Source organism: Pituophis catenifer, unplaced genomic scaffold (genome assembly GCF_029215685.1).
Source record: "Pituophis catenifer annectens isolate HBS135680 unplaced genomic scaffold, rPitCat1.0.hap2 SCAF_3, whole genome shotgun sequence".
In the NCBI taxonomy this organism is placed as follows: Eukaryota; Metazoa; Chordata; class Lepidosauria; order Squamata; family Colubridae; genus Pituophis; species Pituophis catenifer.
The window spans coordinates 195,502,731-195,524,354 of NW_027256883.1; the positions used below are offsets into that span (position 1 = coordinate 195,502,731).

At 39.0% G+C, this 21,624-nt stretch overlaps 1 protein-coding gene across 3 annotated transcripts in view; it reads left to right on the forward strand.

Moving 5' to 3' along the window:
- BCAS4 (breast carcinoma amplified sequence 4) overlaps positions 1-19,996 on the forward strand; it is a 45,859-nt gene extending 25,863 nt beyond the window's left edge. For 2 of the 3 annotated variants that reach the window (XM_070941753.1, XM_070941755.1), the window contains one exon: positions 19,844-19,996. In XM_070941753.1, coding sequence (XP_070797854.1) covers positions 19,844-19,948 — 105 coding nt within the window. In that variant the 3' untranslated portion in view covers positions 19,949-19,996. Of the gene's footprint in view, positions 1-5,489; positions 5,538-19,843 lie in introns of all 3 variants that reach the window. The other variant, XM_070941756.1, reaches the window with a different exon arrangement.
- Positions 19,997-21,624: the final 1,628 nt, after the last annotated feature.

A 21,624-nucleotide genomic window follows, 5' to 3' on the forward strand; every position in this document is an offset into this window, starting at 1 on the left:
CAATGCAATAGAAATAGAAATATAAACACAATTTATAAATATTACAAATTTAAAATTTAACTTTAAATTATAAACTTAAAGAGTTAAATGCAGACTGAAAACCAGGGGGTCCTTGGTGCTCTCTGAGGTTGGTGTTTTTCTTACAGATGGTTCATTACCAAATCGGGTAACATTGTCAGCACAGAAGATATTACCTAATTTGGTAATGAAATGTCTGTAAGAAAACAGCCAACTTCAAAGACCACCAAGGACCCCACAGTTCAACCCTGAGCTACAACTATTCTCTTCTCTCAGTGAAAACCAGGGCCTCGGGTGGTATGGAGGTACCTTCTCTGTCACTGAACAACCATCTCCAGTCTAGAGTGCCTTCATTAGTGCTCTAAGCCAACTGGCAGAGCCAGGTTTTAAGACTGTTCCGGAAGGCCAGAAGGGTGGAGGCAGATTTTACCTCTAGCAGCAAGCTGTTCCAAAGGGTGGGGGCTATGGCAGAAAAGGCTCTTTTCCTAGATTAGTAATGGCGAACCTTTTCAGCACAGAAAAGGGAGTGCATGAGTGAGGCACCAAGTGCCGAAAAGGGAGCACTTCGCGCATGCTCATCAGGGTCACAACCAGGAAGAGGAGGGGGGCATGCACATGCTGGATAAGGTAGTTCCAGCAAGCAAGTCTTCTGGTTACTGCCGTGCATGCGCACTCACCAATCAGTTGGCAGGCACGCATGCTCATGCTGGAAAACAGAAAACCAGCTCTTCCAGTTTCCGGCACTGCTGCACAAAGCCCAGCTGATTGTTGCGTGCATGTGCACGCGTGTGCCAAAAACCCGGAAGAGGCGACCTGGCTCCGTGTGCCACTTTGGGCACGCGTGCCATAGGTTCACCATCACGGTCCTAGATCCTTCCACTAAAATTCCTTGACTGACAGAGTCCATAGCAGGTCACTTCTTTCAGAACGAGTGGGGCAAGCCAATCCATTCGGTCAAGATGGGTCTTCAGATATTCTGGACCCATGCCATAAAGGGCTTCGAAGGCAATAATTAACACCTTGAATTGGACTCTGAAGCAGATTTGCAAGACTATGGCAGATGAGAAGAATGGCAAGAATGGAAGGAGGTGAAGACTTAACAAGGTTTTCTTGAAGAGAAATTCATTTCATGTTCATTTCTCTCTCTTCACCTCCCCCCTCCCTTTTAGGCACCTGGGAGTTTTTGCTAGGTTTGCATTGTTAAGTGAATTATTCTGATTTATGCTTCCAGTGCTAATCCACAAATCTGGTTTACATTTGTTTTGTTTTTCCTTTGCATTTTGCAATACAAGCCTTAGCTCCAAAAAAACAAAAAAAAAGTATGAGGGTGGCTAGCCTGCAAACAAAAACTGTGGTTTCAGGTGACAGCACTGTTTAATGTTAAAGGCATACAAAACGTGTATTTTGTCTGTTACAAAGGTCAAACTTTCTGGTGTGTTTCTTGTGTGAAGGAGATTCATTGCAGAATGTTTATGTAGGAATGCCTGTGCATTTGACAAAGCAGACTGATCTGTCTGTTCCCACAACATGCCAAGCTCAGGATAGATGTTCACCTCCCCCAAAGCCAAAACACCAAATAATTTTGGCTATTTTTGTCCTTCCTGGCAATTCTGCTTGAAACGGCTTCTTGGAACAATGCCAGAGATCCTGAAGTAAATTAGAGAACCATACTCTAAGAGAATTATATGGTAATTTGGAAAAATTATATGACAACTCTGTTCCCTTCCCCTTTTCTTTCCCCACCCTCAGCCTTCACTTAGCCTTGTGGAAACCTTGACTGCAGTTGGAAAATTATCACTTGTTATTTTGCACAAACTGTGTGCAGGCTACAAGATTCAGAATATGGGTTATAGTTGACATTTTGGCTCTATGCAGGAATGCCTAGTTGGTAGAATATTGTTCCTTCCTTCATTTTCCCACTACTAGTAGCTTGTAGAGTCATCCCACAATCATTATGTCAAAAAACAGTAACAGGCTTTACGTCATTTTAGCAACCTTAGGGACTCTCTTAGTTATGAGTGGAGAAAATAGTCAATATAATATTATAGTCAATATAAATATAGTATTTATTATTATAAATACAATATAGTATTTATTATTTAAACAGAATTTTAAAAACCATTACTTGTTGGAGAAGCTATAAGTTTTATGGAGAGCCAAACAAAAAACCCACTTTCTGGCTTAGGTTTATGAATTAACTAGATTACCAACTGTCGTCTGAGGTCACTTTATGAGACCTTTGTGCCAGTTCTAAAATAGAATTTCTGCAGCCCCATAATACAGGATCTGCTGTATTGGAGCACTTAGAGAATTCTTTTCTGGATGTGCTGCATTATCTTGAAACTGGTTAAAAAAAAAGTTTGTTTTGGAAAAAAAGAAGACTTTGTAGAGCTTATAAATGATGTATTTCCCTATTTAGAGGAACCACAACTTTACCATACCATCTGTTTATCAAATGCAACAAATGGATAAAATACATGTGCCATTCATAAAACCAGAATCTTAATGGGGGAAAAGGAAAACATAAAATGTTTTAGTCTGTTCCTGAAGCAGAGCAAAGAAGGAAGTTATCTGCACTTCAGGGACTCAGGAATAACACAAGATAAATGCCACCCTCCTGTATTGGATGTTTTTCCAAGGGATCATGTGCAATAAATCCTCTGAAGATAATTGGAGTTCTCAGTTCACTATATGAGGAAAATTCCTTTAGGTAAATTGAACCAAATGTATTTAAAGCAGGAGTGAAATCCAGCAGGTTCTGACAGGCTCTGGAGAACCGATAGCGGAAATTTTGAGTAGTTTGGAGAACCAGCAAATACCACCTCTGGTTGGCCCCAGAGTGGGGTGGGAATGGAGATTTTGCAATATCCTTCCCCCTGGAGTGGGATGGGAATGGAGATTTTGCAGTATCCTTCCCCTGCCACACCCACCACACCATGCCCACCAAGCCACGCCCAGAACTGGTAGTAAAAAAAAATTGGATTTCACCATTGATTTAAAGGTATATATGTCAAAATGAGCACTTTGAACAAACCTTTTAATTTTACTGACAAGCAACAGAAGAATCAATAAAGGTTCTAAGCAAGCTAAACCAGCAAATCTGGAGACTGGCACAGTGGACAACTGATTGGAAATAGTCAATCTACATTCCAATACCAAAAAAAGGAGACTTAATAGAGTGTGCAAATTATCGCACAATATTTTTAGTTTCACATGCTAACAAAATAAATACTAAGGATCATCCAATGTAAATTAGAGCTATACCTGGATAAAGAGAAGGCAGATTTCCAAACCAGCTTTAGAAAAGGCTGATGAACGTTAGACATCATAGCTGATGTCCACTGGATAATTGAGAAAGCCAAAGAATGCCAAAAATGTGTGTTTCGTTGATTACAGAAATGTTGTCAATTTGTGTTGAGCACATCAAGCTATAGAATGTGCTCAGAAAAATGGAAATGTCATTGTTCTGATGAGAAAGTTATGTACAGATCAGGAACTTACAGCACAGTCATAACATGGTAAAACAAACTGGCGCCAAGTTAGCAAAGTAGTGTAACAAGGCTGTATCCTCTTCTCTTATTTATTCAGTCTATATACTGCATGCCTATTAAAAGTAGCTGGATTGGAATTAAATGAACAGGGTTTTAAAACTGCTAAAAGAAACATCAGTAACTGATGACACTGTTCTGAAAGCTGAGGATCTACAAGCCTTGGTAACACCAATTAAGAAGAAAATGAAGGAAATCATTATCGACAACATAAATGACATCAGGGGATAAAGATAAAGAAGTGATAGATAGTTTCTGCATACTAGGATCAACTATCAATAATAAAGGAACAAAAGTGAAAAAATATGCTACAAATGAATACTCGGTAGAGGAGCCATGTAAAGCTTGGAAAAGATATTCAGAGGCAGTGATGTCTCTATACCTACAAAGATCAGAATCATGCAAGCAATGGTATTCCCTGTGGTGCGCTATGAAAGCAAAAGTTGGACTTTGAAGAAGCAGAATAGAAGGAGCATTGAATGCTTTTGAACTTTGCTGTTGGAGAAGAATCTTGAGAATATGGACAACCAAGAAAACAAACTGAAAGATCATCAAACAAACGGAGTTCTCACTCAAAGCGCAAATGACCAAATGCAAGTTATCCTACATCATTATGCAAAGACCCAGCTTTCTGGAAAAGGGTCTAAAGTGGAAGGAAAGCCAAGAGGACAATGACCAGCAACAATATGGATGAATTGTTACAGTGATAGTGAGTGCACTTTTGGGAGTTCTGAAAGACCAGGTATGGAACAGGTTGTCATTGAGAAAGTTTATCTATGTGAACTCCAAGAATTGAAAATGACTTCATGGTACATACAGTAAGCCTGCAGTGGCATATTCCTTTGGATTCCCTTCGAATATGAGGAATGTACAAGTTGTGTTGTTGCCTTCCTGCAACCCAAGGAATTAGAGCTGAGCTTTTACATTTTAGATTTAGGGAAAGTAGAGGTTTTTATGGAAAAGAGATTAGAAGTAAAAGAACAATCAGATCAATGCTTACATTTTTTTTTACAAGTGTTATTACCCATCAGATTATGCATTTTCTTAATTTACTGGGCATCAGGGATATTTCATGCTAAATCATTTAATTCTTTAACCACTTTCAAAAGTACACAGTGTGATGCATTGTGGAGAGAAATACATTCTACTATTTAAGGCCAAACCCAAATGGTAGGATGGAGACCTGAAATTGTGCATCTTCTGTTCTTCCGTGTTTTATGAAAAGTAGTTGTTGAGCAGAAATCAGTTCTCTTATACTATATTACTGAAAATTATTTCCATGATGTTGGCAGTCATCTAAATGGATAAAGATACGTATGCCCAGAACTGAATATCCAGGGCTATTCTGCCTTTGAATCTAGAAAATCCATTTATATTTAACAATATAATAAACTTCATTGTTCAGGGGAACAAAGTGGAGGAATTTGGGGTGGATTTAATTATTTAAAGAGAACTCAGGTGAAGTTGTGGCAAAGCAGGTGGGACACCCCCACCCCCCCTTTTTTTTGCACCTATTAGTTATCCCAGGATTATAAACATCTAGAGCATTGATTTCATTGAGGGCCGTGTCAGCGTTGTGATTGACCTTGGGGGGAGGGGGTTGGGAGGGGACGGGGGGGGCATGGCCAGCTCAATGTCTCGAGTACTCTGCCAGCAAAAACGGGCTCCCAAGCTCCATTTTCAGCTATAATGGGCCTCCTGCAACCATCTGCCAATGAAAACAGAGTTCTGGAGGGCCGCACACAGAACCTCCCGAGCTCCATTTCTGGTGGCAGAGGCACCATGGGCTGGTCCTTTGCTGTTTCCAGGGTGTCCCCGCGGGCCAGATCTAAGCACCCCGCGGGCCTTGAGTTTGACACCCTTGATCTAGAGCCATATGATAGTGAAAGGAAAAAAAATCTATTTTTTTCATCCCTTCCCTAGTTCCCTGTCTCATGAAGATATTGAGCATTTCTACAAAATATCAGAAAGGTATGTATTCAAAAAGTGATTCTAATTCAGAGTAATATTGTTCAGCTTGGTTGCAAAACTGTTATTATTCTGCTGTTGCCCTCAGGGACAACTCCATTCTGAAAATCACATCACTGCTGATGTGCTCCGGAATGAAATGACGTTTTGACTGGCAATTTATAGCTGTGATCAAAAAGTGGTCCAGTTAGAGAACTGCTAATATGCCTTGGGATGAAATTAATTAAAGGAGAGGGGAGTCCAAAGTACTTATTCAAGAAGAGAGACTTGTGGCATTTTTGCAGGATTCATTACTCTGCCCTGACTATAAACATCCTGCTGGGCATAGGTAATACTGACTCTGCATGAGGTATGAAACAAAATTAGTTTGTACTGCGATACAGCAATATCCCTGCTCAGAAGATGCCTGTTGAATCTTGATGTATATGGCATGAAGTTGAACATGGGATGATAATATGCTGAATCAGACCATTGCTTTGCACCTTGCTCAATTTTGCATTTACGTTCATTAGAAGTAACTCCCCAAAATCTTAGAATGAATGATTGCCCTGAAATTAGAGGAACAAAATCCAGAATTTTTTACAAACAAAATGCAATATTTCTTTATTCAAATTTATTAGCTGCCCAGTCCCAATGGACATGCTGTACTATTGTTGTATAATCAACAATAATTTTTCAAAATATGTCTACCTCCAAATTCAGGACTTTAAAAAATACAATGCCTTTACATCTGTTACCCAATTTGGATCTTAAAATGTGTTTAAACCTTTAAGAATGTATGTATATAATATTAGTTTTACTATGTTGTCGGTTGCACATGTATTTTAGTTTATATAAATGTCTGGACTGTTTGTTTACACTTTTTAAAAAAGTTTCAAATCAGTTGGTTGAACTCCTAATGTTAATGCACTATAACATTATTATTATTAATTAATAATTAATAAAAAGCTGAAATCTGTCAGAAATATATTTTCTTGCTTCATTAATGAAATCTGATTTAAACTTATCAAGACAGAGATGGAAAAGAAATAGACACTAAAAAGATAAAATTGCTGTGAGAATAACCCCCAAGCTCTGTGTAAATATCAAGAGGCTAAGTTAATAAATATAGTTGGGCTGGTTAACCAAACACACTTCTGATGTTCACATAACACATTATTTTATGGTTTAAGTTATGGCTTGGTTCACATAACATGCTGACCAAATCCATTATAGCCTAGGGAGTTGCCCATCCATATCATTACTATTGTTTTATATTATGAAAGTCCAGAAGGTATTATGCTAACACATCTGTGGGAGCTTGTTTGATAATTCAAGGAGATTGCACTGCTTTTTATTTGCACTGTATTTTCTAGAGCGCTATCTTTCTGCTTAGAGCTTTATAAAGTAATAGAATCAAGAATTAATTTTGTTTACTTATTAAATTTAGAAACTGCCCATTTTATTAAATGATAATAAATTAATGATAAAAGGAAAACCTTCCCCACTGTCTGTTCAGATTTAGTAGCCATATTTTTAAAAGAAAGAGAAAGAATATGCTTAAGTTGGATTGGATCAAGCTGAGAGGCAATTTGATCCTTTCCATAGTAGTAGTTTAGTTACCTTAAACCAAAAATAAAAAACAAACTGCTATTTAATTCTAATTTCTAAATTACTCTTTGGAGTAATTAAGTTTGTGAATGCACTTGATAATACAGATAGTCCTTGACTTATAAACATTTGCTTAGTGACTGTTTAAAATTACAACAGCACTTATTTTTCACACTTACGACCAGCATCTTCATGGTCATGTGATCAAAATTGAAATGCTTGACAACTGGCATGTATTTATGACTGTTGCTGTGTCTCGGGATCATGTGATCACCTTTTGTGACCTGACAAGCAAAGTCAATGGGGGAAGCCAGATTCACTTAACAACCATGTCACTAATTTAACAACTACAATGATTCACTTAAAATCCATGGCAAGAAGGGTCATAAAATGGGCCAAAACTCAATGAACAACTCTCTTGCTTCATAACGGAAACATTGGGCTTAATAGTGGTTGTAAGTCAAGGATTATTTGTAGTCCAAGAAAGTCTGGGGTCATGGGGGGTGAGGTAGGAGTAGGGGTAAAGGTAGGGTATGAGTGTAGGGTAAGTTTTTGCTGGGGAAGATGGCATTTTTTATAGCAGCTCCCAGTTTTGCTTGTGAGGTAATGGTGATTGTAGCAAAGATGCTGTTCTCCATCATAGCCTGCAGGAGTCCAAATGTTGAACTGATCTGTAAACTCCTTGCTCTCCCCTTAGCATGCTGCCCTTCCCCCATCTTCCTCCACAGACCTTCTCCTCAAGGCAAATTTCCGGCTGACGGAGGATCAAATATGCCTAATCACTTTTCTTCCTTCTTCTCTCTGTCCAAGGCATTTCCCAGAGTTGTTCTTACAAAATAAGCAAAATAAACTAACAAGGCACTTCCCTTCCCTCCATTCGGGTTCAGCTTTCCAGTGATGGTGCCTGTCTCCTTTGCTTTTTTCATCTTTGCATATAAAAACGCACAGTAGCTCCCCATTAACTAAAAGTGTGTGTGTGTACTTGTGTCTGTCTGTCTGTCTGTCTGTTTTACAATTCTAATTTATTTCCTGAGGTGAAAATGCAACATGAGCAGATGGCAAGTCTTAGCAGACAAAATATAGCCAGAGCCTTTCGATGCTGATTTTAAGGATGATGTAAATTTCTTTCATGAACTTGCAACTAGTTAAATACTGCTTACGAGTTAATTGATTTGTTGCACTTCAAACGCTTGTTACACTTAGGGGTTCAGCCATTCATGACCCCCTGAGGAATAATCAAGAACTGGATATTCTACTCATGTTAGTGTTAGTGTCAAATTGGTAAAAATATAAAAGCATGTACAAAACAGATTCGTTTTGATTCCATTGGTGGCACTATTTTTCTGTGGAGTGTTTATAGCGTTTATAGTTTATTAGTAATGACTCTGCTCTGTATTAGTATCTTATTATTATCTCATATTAGTAAAAGCCAGTTATTTAACTATGGCTATAAAAGCAATGCTTTTAATAACAAATCAATGAGCTGCTCCAGTCTATTATGCAATATTCATCTAATTATTTTATTTATTATATTTTTTATTCAATGCCAAGTTTTTTTGTAACGTGCAGATTATTATGATTATGTTTGTAACTTGCTTTTGGGCCTAAATAAAATTGATATTGTTTTCCTGTACATTTGCATTGCACATTTAGAGTAATTATTCTTAAAAATTAGAATTTGATTTTACAAAGAAATTTCTCTACCCCTAAAAAAACAGCAGCATAAATTAATACAGGACTGAATCAGGGTTGTATTTTGCACTTGTAATTGATATTCATGCCCATAACTTGTACAATAAAACTAAGGTACTTTTCTTTCCCCTAAATCTGGTAATGATTTGCAAGCCTAATGCTTTTGGGAAAGGTAATACAGTAAGATGATTGTATTTTGTGTCTGTGGGGAGGGGGAAAGTTTGGCTTTCACAAAAAATTCCATATATTCTTGGCATATCAAATTAGTACAAACAAAAACTGTAGAGGTCTGTACAGCATTTACAATGCCCTAAGCTGTTGTAAGATTTGTAGGTATTTGGAATAAGTTCTTAGCAGATGCAATTTGAATATTATTATCATAATTATTTTCCTGATGCTCTCTTCTTAGTAGTTTTTTTCCCTCCATGTACATTAAGGCAGACTTTATTACAGTATGTTGTGAGAAAATTCTTGCAAAAATAATCTGTTGAGGGCTGCATTGTCCACTGATAGTGAGCAGGAGTCAAAATAAGGAGTAGTGATAACACATTTTCTTTCTCATCACATATCTATTCGAGACAGGATAGGTCAGTGATGGCTAACCTTTTTGTTGTTGCGTGCCGAAAGTGTGCATGTGTGCACGCAACAGCTCGCCCACTTGCCTACACCCATAATGCACTGCATGTGCGGCTCCCCCCACGCCCCTCCCTCCCGCACATGTGCATGCAACCCCCACCCCCACCCCGTTTTGGGCCTAGCAGGCCTTCCTGCAGCCTCCTGGGACCAAAAATGGGCCACGAGGGGCGCACCACCCCTGCCACGACCCATTTTGGGCCTAGCAGGCCTCCCTGCAGCCTCCTCGGACCAAAAATGGGCCCCAAGGGACGCGCCACACCCCTCCTCCCACAACCCGTTTTGGGCCTAACAGGCCTCCCTGCAGCCTCCTGGGACCAAAAACAGGCCAGCCCAGGAGGCTTCAGGGTGGCCTGCTAGGCCCAAAATGGGCCGCAAGGGTGTGTGTGTGTGTGTGTGTGTGTGTGTGTGTGTGTGTGTGTGTGTGCATCGCACCCCCTTGCTCTCCCCGCATGTGCACGCATCTCCTGTGCATGCGTGGCAGAGACCCAAAACTCAGCTGACTGGCAGTAGGTGGACACGCATGCGGGGTGGAGCTGAACTGGGCGACAGCTGGCGTGTCTGCAGAGAGGGCTCCACATGCCACCTGTGGCACGTGTGCCATAGGTTCACCATCATGGGGGTAGGTTGTTTATGCCAGCTGTATGAATTTCTTGCTTGCAATGAGCTCTGGAAATTAAAGGTTCTCATACGAGAAGCCTAATAATTATTTATTTATTCAATTTATATCGCTGTCCACCTCACAGCTATGATTTTGTTTATACAATTTATAATCACTGATAGCTAATCAGAAAAAGGGGGATCCTTGATGGTCTCTCAGCTTGGTTGTTTTCTTGCAGACATTTCATTACCCAAACCAGCACTTAATGATGTTACCTAGTTTGGGTAATGAAACATTTGCAAGAAAACAACAAAGCTCAGAGAGCACCAAGGATCCCTCATTTCAATCCTGAGCTACAAATATTCTCCTTTATTGGAGTCTGAAAAGATTTTTTTTCTCTAGCCAGAGGCTGCCTATGAGTTTCAGAACTTGGGAGAAAATTAATCTGAATTATTAGCCACTCCAAGGCAAATCAGTAGGTCAGGGAATCATGGCATGTACTTTGTTTGCATAGCAGTACTGTTAATTATACATAACACAGCTTTTTTCCAAAGAAATCTAATCCAGTCATATAAATGAATCCTATTTGAGATTCTCAGTCATTAATCAAGCATATTATCGATCTTTGTGACATTTTGATCACTGCCTCAAAACTGTCAAGCTTTTGTATTCCTTGTTTTAAATCCAGTAAGTATTTTTTAATTCAAGCATCAAATGTATCTTGTTTCTGCCTTGTAATGTTGTTAGGTTTTCAGCTCAGTTTGATTTGGGATTTGCTGGCCTTCCAAAAGCATGCCTTGTGATCCTTACTTAACATTTTTTCTTACTTATTCCAGTGTCTAATCAATGTTTTCATGATATATACTTTTCTTAAAGCATCTTGCTTGCTAAGTTAGATCGATTTGCCCTTAAAATTTAGTTCCATATAATGATGTGGTATACTCTGTAAACTAGCTGCTATTCTGGTGTCCTGCCAGACACTGCATCCTATATTAGAGGGGGTAACTTTAAGGGTAAAGACTTATGTTCAAAACAAAAATTAAAATTATTTTGAGAAACCACTATCAGAGTCACACTTGCAAGCCAAACTGTTATATGATCTTCTAAAAATATTTTTATATACATTGCAAGAACGTCAGAATCATTGTCTTTATTTGGTCTCCCCATTATTGCTAAGTATCATATGATTTAACCACACTTGGATTTATAATTCCAGGAAGTTTCAATACCGTGTTTCCCCAAAAATAAGACCCTGTCTTATATTTTTTTGAACCCCAAAATAAGCGCTTTTTTTTTTTTTTAATTTGATTTATATGCCGCCCTTCTCCGGAGACTCAGGGCGGCTTACAATGCGCTAAGCAATAGCCTTCATTCTTTTATATATTTATACAAAGTCAGCTTATTGCCCCCACAAACTGGGTCCTCAATTTACCTACCTTAGAAAGGATGGAAGGCTGAGTCAACCTTGAGCCTTGGCGAGATTCGAACCTGCAGTAAGTGCAGGCATCTGGTCTTAATAACCAGCTTAATGACAGGGTGCCTTAGACCACTGTACTACCAAGGCTCTTGGCCTTATTTTCAGGGATGTCTTATTATTTTGGGGCGCATGAAGCAAGACGGGGCTCCTCTTGCTCTCTTACCCAATTTCCAGCTCTGTCTCCCTAACCTTCACCAGAGAAAATGGTGGGGACCGGCTACGCATGCATTTAAATATTTTCGGGGAGGGTTATTTTCGGGGAGGGCTTATTTTAGCACATGAGCTCAAAAGCCCGATTGGGTTTATTATCAGGGGATGTCTTATTTTAGGGGAAACAGGGTAGTTCTGACATGAAAATGGCTTTGTAAAAATGTATGAGTAAAAAGGGATTGGATAAATTCAGGGAGATTCAGTGTTCCCTCTGGCATGTCTCTAAATCAGGGTCTCCAACCTTGGCAACTTTAAGACATGTGGACTTCAACTCCCAGCAAAGCTGGCTGGGGAACTCTGGGAGTTGAAGTCCACATGTCTTAAAGTTGCCAAGGTTGGAGACCCCTGCTCTAAATATTAGTTTCAGGAGAACAGTGGTATGAGAGAGTGAGGTTTATAGCTTCAGATTGTGGCCATCTCAGAGCAGTTTCTCAGTCTTGGCATGAGAAGATGGATGGACTTCAACATTAGAATGTCCCAGCTAGCATACTGTAGAAGACAAAATAACAAGAGATTACAAGGCAGATGAACTATAACAAATTTCATTCCAAATTGTTCAGCCAACCCCAGTGATAAACATAGTGGCTTGATCTGAAAGGCTTAGAAGTCTGTTTATTAGAAAGAATAACTACTATTTATTTTTCATAATCTAGTTAGCCAGCACAATAGGAATCAGTTACTAACCAAGACATGAAATCAAAGTTGTGTGTTTGAATTTAAGGCTATATTTCTTAAAGTCCACGTATCTTCAAGGCACCGTGGTTGAGAAACATTGGTTTAATGAAACCTTGAAGACTTAAAGGGAAGCAGAGACAATCAGGTGCTAGCCTATATAAATGCCATTGCTCTCTGCTGCCTAAGAAATGAAGCCATTTAAAAAAATTATCTTTGCATAAGTGTTGGATTCCATGCAGTTGGAGGGTTAATACATATTTTAGGAAGTAGATGATGATCCTGGCTGATGATGATCCTGGCAACAAAAGCAGTGTAATGTCAAGTGATTCCATTTCCAGGTTGTGTTGCCACTAAATATGAATATGGATCATTTTTGGATATTTTTATTTTATTTAGTTTGTCAAACATGTACGAGATAATAGGTATAAGTATAAACGTGGACATGAGCACATGAAATGAGTACAAATAAATGGGGACAGTAGGACAGGGACAGTAGGCACGCTGGTGCGCTTATGCATGCCCCCTTACAGACCTCTTAGGAATGGGGTGAGATCCACAGTAGACAGTTTAAGGTTAAAGCTATGGGGGTTTGAGGAAGTAACAACGGAGTCAGGTAGAGCATTCCAGGCATGACTACTTTATTGCTGAAGTAGTATTTTCTGCAATCGAGTTTGTAGCAGTTTACCTTGAGTTTGTATCTATTGTTTGCCCATGTATTATTGTGGTTGAAGCTGAACTGGTCATTGACAGGACTTTGTAGCAGACAATTTTGTATACTAAGCTTAGGTCAGATTGTAGGCGGCGTAGTTCAAGGTTGTCCAAGCCCAAAATTTCAGGCCTGGTGGCATAAAGGATTCTATTGTGAGCAGAGGAGAGGAATACTCCTCTCAGTGAAATACCTCTGGACCTGTTCAATCAGAGGTGGGTTTCAGCAGGTTCTGATCAGTTCTGGAGAACCAGCAGCGAACATTTTGAGTAGTTCAGAGAACCGGTAGTAAAAATTCTGACTGGCCCCGCCCACATCTATTCTCTGCCTCCCAACTCCCAGCTGATCGGGAGGAAATGGGGATTTTGCAGTAACCTTCCCCTGGATTGGGGATGGAATGGAGATTTTACAGTATCTTTCCCCTGGAGTGGGGTGGGAATGGAGATTTTACACTATCCTTCCCTTGCCACACCCACCAAGCCATGCCACGCTTACAGAACCGGTAGTAAAAAAATTTGAAACCTACCACTGCGCTCAAATGTATTAATGATGATATACAGTGTGGATTCCAGGCAGAGGAGCTGTATTCAAGGATTGGTCTGGCAAAGGTTTTGTATGCCCTAGTTAGCAGTACAGTGTTACCGGAGAAAAAACTTCGCAAAGTTAGGTTAACAACTCTTAATGCCTTTTTGGCAATGCTGTTACAGTGAGCTCTGTGGCTTAGATATGTGTGTAGGAGTAACAGAGTAACAAAGCTTTCCTAGTCTGCCTGGAAAAGGCTAGCTAGGATTATTATTGTTATTTTGGGGGCAGTTGCTGTGACCAGCAGTTGCTATTACAGTTCTTCAGGTAGTTACTAGCAGGAAGAGCTCAGCCTGCAGAAGTCGCCATGATTTCTGTGGTTTCCGTTCTGAGTGCCCTTCCCCCTCAGTTGCAGTGCCAATTCCACACAGAGAGAGAAAGAGAGAGAGAGAGAGAATGAGAGTCTTCCTGTAGCTGTACACCAACTATTTTTATTTGCTTCTAACCAGCAAAGCTGTCCCAGTGTTGAATGGGGTTGGGGATTTGTTCTGCACTCTTTTATCACTTCCTCCAAAAAGTTTGATGGCTAGTTGCATCTGATGAAGAAAACTGCAGTTCAGGAAAACTCATGCTTTGTAATAAAATTGGCTAGTTAGAAAAGGTACTGCCAGACTCCTGATTTTTGGTCATCAAGGTGGAAGAATCACTTATTGCTTCAGAAGCATGAACCAGATTTGGATGTCTCAAATACCTTTTAAATGTTTTTTATTGAAGCAGCCACATTGTTGTTGTTTTTTAAATTGCTATATAGTTTTCAGCCAACAACCTCACATCTTATTTGGTGTTCCAGCTGCACATTCTATGTAGAAGCAAGAGCCAACTTCTCCTTGTACAAAATCCAGAGTGATAGTAGACATAGTAAGGTTGTCAGGTTAATCACAAATATAGATTTAAAAAAATGAGTCGAGTTTATCATCATATAGGTTTACAACAGCAATCTAGTTCTATGTTTTGTAATGTAATTAAAAAATCAGAGAATATGGTAATAGTATCTTTTGGCCCAGGTGATTTGAGCTTCTTCTGTTTTTTTTAGATTCAAATTTAGCTTTGGGTAGTAGAGAAGAGAGATGTATCATGTGTGCCTCTTGGCAGTATATGGCTCCTAGAAAACCCTAGAATCTTGAAAAAGTTGGAATCAAATTGTGATTTTAATTGGATAGAGGAGAAATTAATAAATACATGACAAGAGACTACTCTTACTAGCTGTTCATATTTCAATTGCCATTCATATAAAACGAAAGCATACTTTGTTTTTGTCCTGGTCACATTAACTGTTTTTGGGAGAATGCCTCCTGGCACATTACTCAGAAACCATCTGCAGCCCAGCATAGAAAAAACTGCACATCCATGCCAAAAGTGATATGCAATAACATTTTGAAGGATGCTTCTTAATGGATACGATAACTGGGATTGTATGATCCAACCATTGTTAGGGTTCTCCGTGGCTCCATATTTCTTTGCATGGCATTTTTTTTCTATCAGTGAAAGTGATGGAGGTTCCTATTGCCTGCTGCTCTCTAAAAAAATATTTGCAGTAATCATTAGGGAAATCCTCATTCCTTAGCAAATGTTAAACATGCTTTCTGTTAGGAAATCTGCTTATCAGTTCTTTTTGCATCTTTTTTTGTACCTATGAATTGGGTTTTGTGAATGCGTATTTAACATTAAAATAAATTCTCTTGCTAAAGTTTTATTTGTGTTTTGTGTTAAGTATTGCCAAGAGAGGGAGTAAGCATGAATTTGAGAGGAGATTTTTCACTTCCCATCCTTAGCTGAAATATCTGGTGTCCTAGACCTACATGCTTAGAAAGCCTGCTCTCATCTACTATCCCTAGCAGATATAAAACTGGTAGTTATTGTTCATTGTATCTGCTATCTGTAAAATGTTATTGGGCCTAGCATGATCAGTGTACATTGTTCAGTAGAGGGCTCACTGCCTGTTTCATATTGTGCTATCTGATTTTAAATCATAGTGCATTAGGCTGTTCAGATATTTTGAGTATTAAGGCTGTTGTTACTGTAGCTGATTACAAGAGGTTGCTTCTAAGTAGATCAGGATTGTCCATGCTAGTTAATAGCTCCCTCGTTACTTAGTTGGAAATCTTGTGCCAAGTTAACTTCTTCTATTTAAGTTGCTTTCAGGAGTTTGAGTATACAAATGCAATGTATTAGAGTAATTTAGCGCCAAGACTGAGCAAAAGCATGTGAATGTATTTCTCTTTTCTTAGCCAGTATTGCTTATCTCTCAGAAAAGGAGAAAGGGTCAGCTGTCTTCGGAAGCAAAAGGCTTAATCCTTAAGACTGCCTATTGATTCTTGCAATATTCCAGTGGGCAGTCTGGTCTCGTAAGGGGAAGTAAAGCATGTGAAGGTAGAGGGTGCTTTCTTTTGGGGGGGGGGAAGGTGTTCTTATCTTGTATTTTTAGTATTTTAACTTGGGCAGTCATTTATCTTTTGTCAATGAAGAAAGAAAGGAGCTAGCTGCTATCTCAGAAGTGGGAGCGTTGACATTCTTCTCTAAAAAGAATTGCAGAAGTCCTAGGGCTGTGATGGTGAACCTATGGCACATGCGCCAGAGGTGGCACACAGCGCCCTCTCTGATGGCACACGAGCCGTCTCCCCAGTTCAGCTCTGCTGCGCATGCATGCACACCTCCCGCTGGCCAGCTAGTCTTCAGGTCTCTGCCATGCATGCGGGGGAGAGCGTACTTGCATGCACGGGGGGCAGGGCACATGCACAGGGCCTGCGTATGCATTCCATTTTGGGGGTTTCGCACATGCGCTTTGGGCATTCAGTCCAGAAAAAGTTAGCCATCATTGTCCTAGGTGGTTTCCAGCCACTTTGTTTTGGTGTGTAGTTACTTGAGCTGCACACAGCAACACAACAGGATATTCCTTTACTCAACCAGGAGGCAGATGGCCCCTCTTCCACACACCATCTGGGGCACATTCTTCACCACACTTAGTAGGCCTCAGAATTTTTCCACACCATCAGCCTGGTGCCAGAGATGAAAGTATGAGAGCCTACCATCCACCCTGTAGCTGCTTATTGTTTCATTGACAGGGAGAGTAAATGCTGAGTGTAGAAAAAGCCAGGAGTAAGGAATGCTTCAGGAGTATTCGCATAGAGCACCACTTGTCAATTGTCACCTACGAGAACTTGCTTCTGCTGCTGCTACTTTATGGTTGCTGAGGAGATGCAGGTTGAAAACTTGAGAGGTGGAATGCTCCTGCATAGCTCCTTGGCAACAGCTTAAAACAGTATCAGTCTGCAGGGAAGTATCATGCAGTGTCATTCCTAGCGCAGGTTGAAGAGGTGAAGGAAGATGCACTGCAGTGCTGCTTCAGTTGCAAAAGAACTACTTAAGTAAAGCATTGGGATTTTGGAACTATTTTGATAAGTACCCAATGTTTTCTATTTTGTTTCTGCTGCCCGGTTCTTCCCACAAGGAAGAACCTCATTTACCTACGTAAATGAAGACAGGAAAGCCCCTTGGAGCAGTATTTCTCAACCTTGTCAACTTTCTAAGATATTTGGACTTCAACTCCCGCTAGCTGGGGAATTCTGGGAATTGAAGTCCACACATCCTAAAACTTGCCAATGTTGAGAAACTGCCTTAGAGGCATAGATTTCTTATTTTCAGAGACACTGCTTCCATTTCATGTTGACAGACGATAGCAGTAGGTTGCTGCTCTCTTTCCCTACTTCTTGTCAAGGTTCCAAGTAGTAACTCCATAGAAAGCAGAACTCCGAGGCAAGCAAGTTCCTCAAAGAACAATTTTGTTGGAGATACCACATTGGCACAAACTGGTGAAAGTTCCCCCTCTCCCCAAACTATCAGTCACATTGTCCAATCAAGGTGCTGGCTGGTCGCACGGTGACCGGACTCCTCCTCCCCCCAGCTACCTGTTGGAATGTCCTTGGTTCCCACAGGAAAGTATTTTGTTTTGGCTACAAACCCCCATCTAACTATGTTCCCCTTCCCTATCCCTTCATCGCACTGTGGCAACCCTGAGGCCTCCAAAATGGGCCCAGTCAGGTTCGCTTCAGAGTTGACACTTATGACATCTCCAGAAACTTCTAGTTCTATGTGTTCAATATGACTAAATAGGCTCATTCTTCAGTAAATCTTCCATAACAAAATGCAAATGTTATGGTTGATCCATAAAGACTCTCTGTGAGTTAGCAGAATTTCTGAAACCCTTTTCCAATATTGAGGCAGACTGAAACAGTGACCTATTTTATTCATTGAAAAGCCCATGCTAATCTAGTTGAGCAGTATGGAGATGCTTTGGTTGCATGCTCCAACTTCTAAGTGAGAGCAGCAGGCATCTGCATGATCTACAATGCAGAAGTAGCCCATCAACATTTTTAATGTTAAGTTCTATTTAATAACCCACAGAGGTACTTTAGAGGGAGAGAATAGCAAAATGCCAAGTTTTGCCTATTTGATACCTCACAAAAATACAAGGCAGCCTGCTTTCTCAAGTGACTTGTTCTTTCAGAGTAAATCAGCAAAATATAGATGCTTTAAGGGCACAGAAGCAAAGCATTAAGAATGGATTGGGTATCACATGAGTGGTATTCCTACCTTTGTACATAAATACACATCTTCCATTTGTCATTCAGATCTTTTACATGTTACAGGAGCGGCAGTTGAGGATTTTCCCTTTTGACATCTTGGTCTGTCAGTATAACTTCATTGTATCAAATTAAAGATGGGATTTTTTTAAAAAATGCATTAAATGTAGTTTCCCAATGTTTTATTGAAAGCATAACTGGAATCATGAAACCTGTGCATTGAACCTAAAGCAGAATATAAGTAGTCCTCAACTTATGACCACAATTGAGCCCAACATTTCTGTTACTAAGGGAGATAGATGTTAAGTGAAATTTGCCCCATTTTACAACCTTGTGACAGTTAAGCGAATCATTGCAATAGTTAGTGACATAGTTAAGTGAATATGACTTCCCCATTAACTTTGCCAGAAAGTTGCAAAAGGGGTGAAAAAGTCATGTCACTTTTTTCAGTGGCATTGTAACTTCAAACAGTTACTAAACAAACTGTTATAAATTGAGGCCTACCTATAAGGTCAAGAATAAGATTTACGCTGGCTGTTATGTCTCCCAAAAGGTCCACGTGTTGAGCGTTTGGAAATGGTTACTGACAAAAGCAATAAATGATGGCAGCAATTATGCTTTAGGAAGATATTTTTGATTATAGAATTTATATAATCCCTCTAGGTCTTACTCATATACATAACAGAGATTAAAAAATCACTGTATAAAGTACTGCTTTTGACACTACACCTGTTGTACTCTGTATAACCATTCCATTTATTCTGTAATGAATTTGCTTGGGTAAATGTGACTGAATATGTCCAGAAATCTATCACATAAGTCACAAATGAGCACAAAGCAAGTGAACTTTACAACAAAATTAAATTTCTGTGCAGGTTCAACTCATCCGATTTCTGGGGTCTAAGACAGAGCTGGGGGAAAAACATGAGGCGATGAACTTTTCACACAGGCATCTGGCACATCATCTCTCTATTGATTAATGAGTCCCTTTACTTCTGTACTGTGCATCAAAAGCTTTGTTTTACACAATTCTCAAGAGCTAATTTTGATCCTTTTTTGGCATTCAGAACCTCTGTATTGCAATCTGCAGTGGAGAAAAGCAAGGATTTTAAACTTAACTTGTTAGAAATAATGAAGAAATCTTTGCCACATAAACAAAACTTAAAATAAAAGGGTCAGCATTGTCTTTGCCCCAAACTACAGTAATAATGAATATGGGGTTTTCTCCCCTTGCATTTTTGGAGAGGGGATTGGTTCAATTTGAAGTTTGTTGGTTCAGTTAAATACGGCCTTAATTTATAACCTTCATTCAGGAAAAGCTCAGTGGAAGTCAAAAGCAAAAAATAGTTTCATTTAAATGTCCTAATACAATTGAATGTGTAACTTCTGAATACAATTTATCTTCACTTGAAATATTTTTAAATACCCTTACTTCCATTTAGGTATTCAAAAACCAATTTTATGTGTGTGTATACACACACACACAGATAAGTTGTTAAAAGCAATTTAATTAAATATTTTAATTCTGTGGTGTCCAACTTAACTTTTTTGTTTTTGTTTCAGACATGTACTCCAGATGCACAGCAGAGTTATAACCTGCCTGAACTTTATAGAACGGAAGATTATTTTCCTATCAAATGTATTGGTAGCAAGTATCAGAGCCATTAGTTTTGTATTTATGCTTATTGCATTATAGTCAAATAAACTATTTGGGTATTCTCCTTCCCACCTTATTTTACATTTGAATTAGGGCAGAATTATCATGGGAAAGATGCACCATTAATATAGTGTGCAGTATGAAAACCAGTTTGGTGTACTAGTTAAGGCAATATATTGTCTAGAAACCAGGAATTCTAATTATGCCTTATGCACAAAATCAGATGGGTAAAATTTGGTCTCTCAGACCTAGGAAGAAGGCAGTGACCAGCTATTTCTGAAAAATGTTGTCCAGAACACCACAAGGACTTCTCCAGGCAGTTACCAGGAATCAACACGGATTTGAAGACAAAACAAAATACAATGAAAATTGTCTATTTACACTTCTCCTTACGATGTCTGCAACTAGAATATATGCAATTGTTATGAACTATTAACTCCAAAATGGTTTGACTTTTGGTCATAGCCCTAAGGACATAACTGTTAGTTGTGTTTAAATTAAAATGTTTCATTGTTTGAAGCTGGACAAACAGGAATTCTAAGGTCACTGCAGTCTATTTAAATCTGCAAGAATTATCAGCAATCTGGTGCTCAGGCATATCAAAAAATATATTTGCTGGAAACAAAATGACTTGGGAATATTTGTGCATAAAGAGAGGAACTATAAATGAAAGGTAGCAGGACCTGCTAAAGGGTAGGCAAGCAATCTAATAGCAAGTAACTATTCAGAAGATGAGGAAATCCTTGTTCAAATCAGAACAGTGGATAGAAAACGAACACAATTTAAACATAACCTAGAGCTGAACTCAACTCCTGGTAACTACAAGGTTGTCTCACTTCCCCATGTATTCTTAGAAAGAAAAATATGGGAGGCTATAAAAGTAAAATCTCCTTCAAGCCAATCTTTAATATACCTTGGAATTTCATGGACAAGCTATGTTGTTTTCTAAGCAACTATACATACATGATTTGCCTTTATCTTCTGCCAATGCTTTCTTTTCAAATTTCTAATCTGTGTTAGAAAACTTCTGCAGCTCTGGAATTCTGCTTAAGCCTTTGTGGGGGAGGGGGGGGGGAGACATTTGAGTAAGTGTTGCTCTATAACCATGGGTGAATAGGTGCAGCTTAACGTGTTTTATAAAGGGCCAGAGCCATCGTGACAGATATTTGGGTAATTATCTGTAACATACTTTCAACATGCCAAACATAAATAGCAGATTGTCAACTTGGATGACAATTGAATTGGATTTTGTGGTCATTTGATATCCAATTTATAATCTCCCAGAAACTGTAAAGTGCAGGTTGCTACTTTACCATTGATGTGTAATTTTTTTTCTGCAATAATTCAAATTGTAAAGTTATAGCATTTGTGGAATTTTTAAGTTTTAACATATTTTTCGTAAGTTATTTTTTTAACTAAAAATTAATGTAAATATTGTCAAGTTTACCCCAGTACAGATTTAGCAATTTTTTTCCTCTGCTAGAACATACAATAAATACATACTTGACTCCAGCAGACTGCATCACAATGCAATAAAGCTAGGCATTTAGATATAAGCAAAATCTTATGAAAAAGGAAAAACGTTTTAAGAACTTAACAAATTATTTTTAAAAACCTTATAAAAATGATCTACAATTAATTCTGCTACAGTAGAAACCTGATTACGGCAAAAATACACATTGACAAT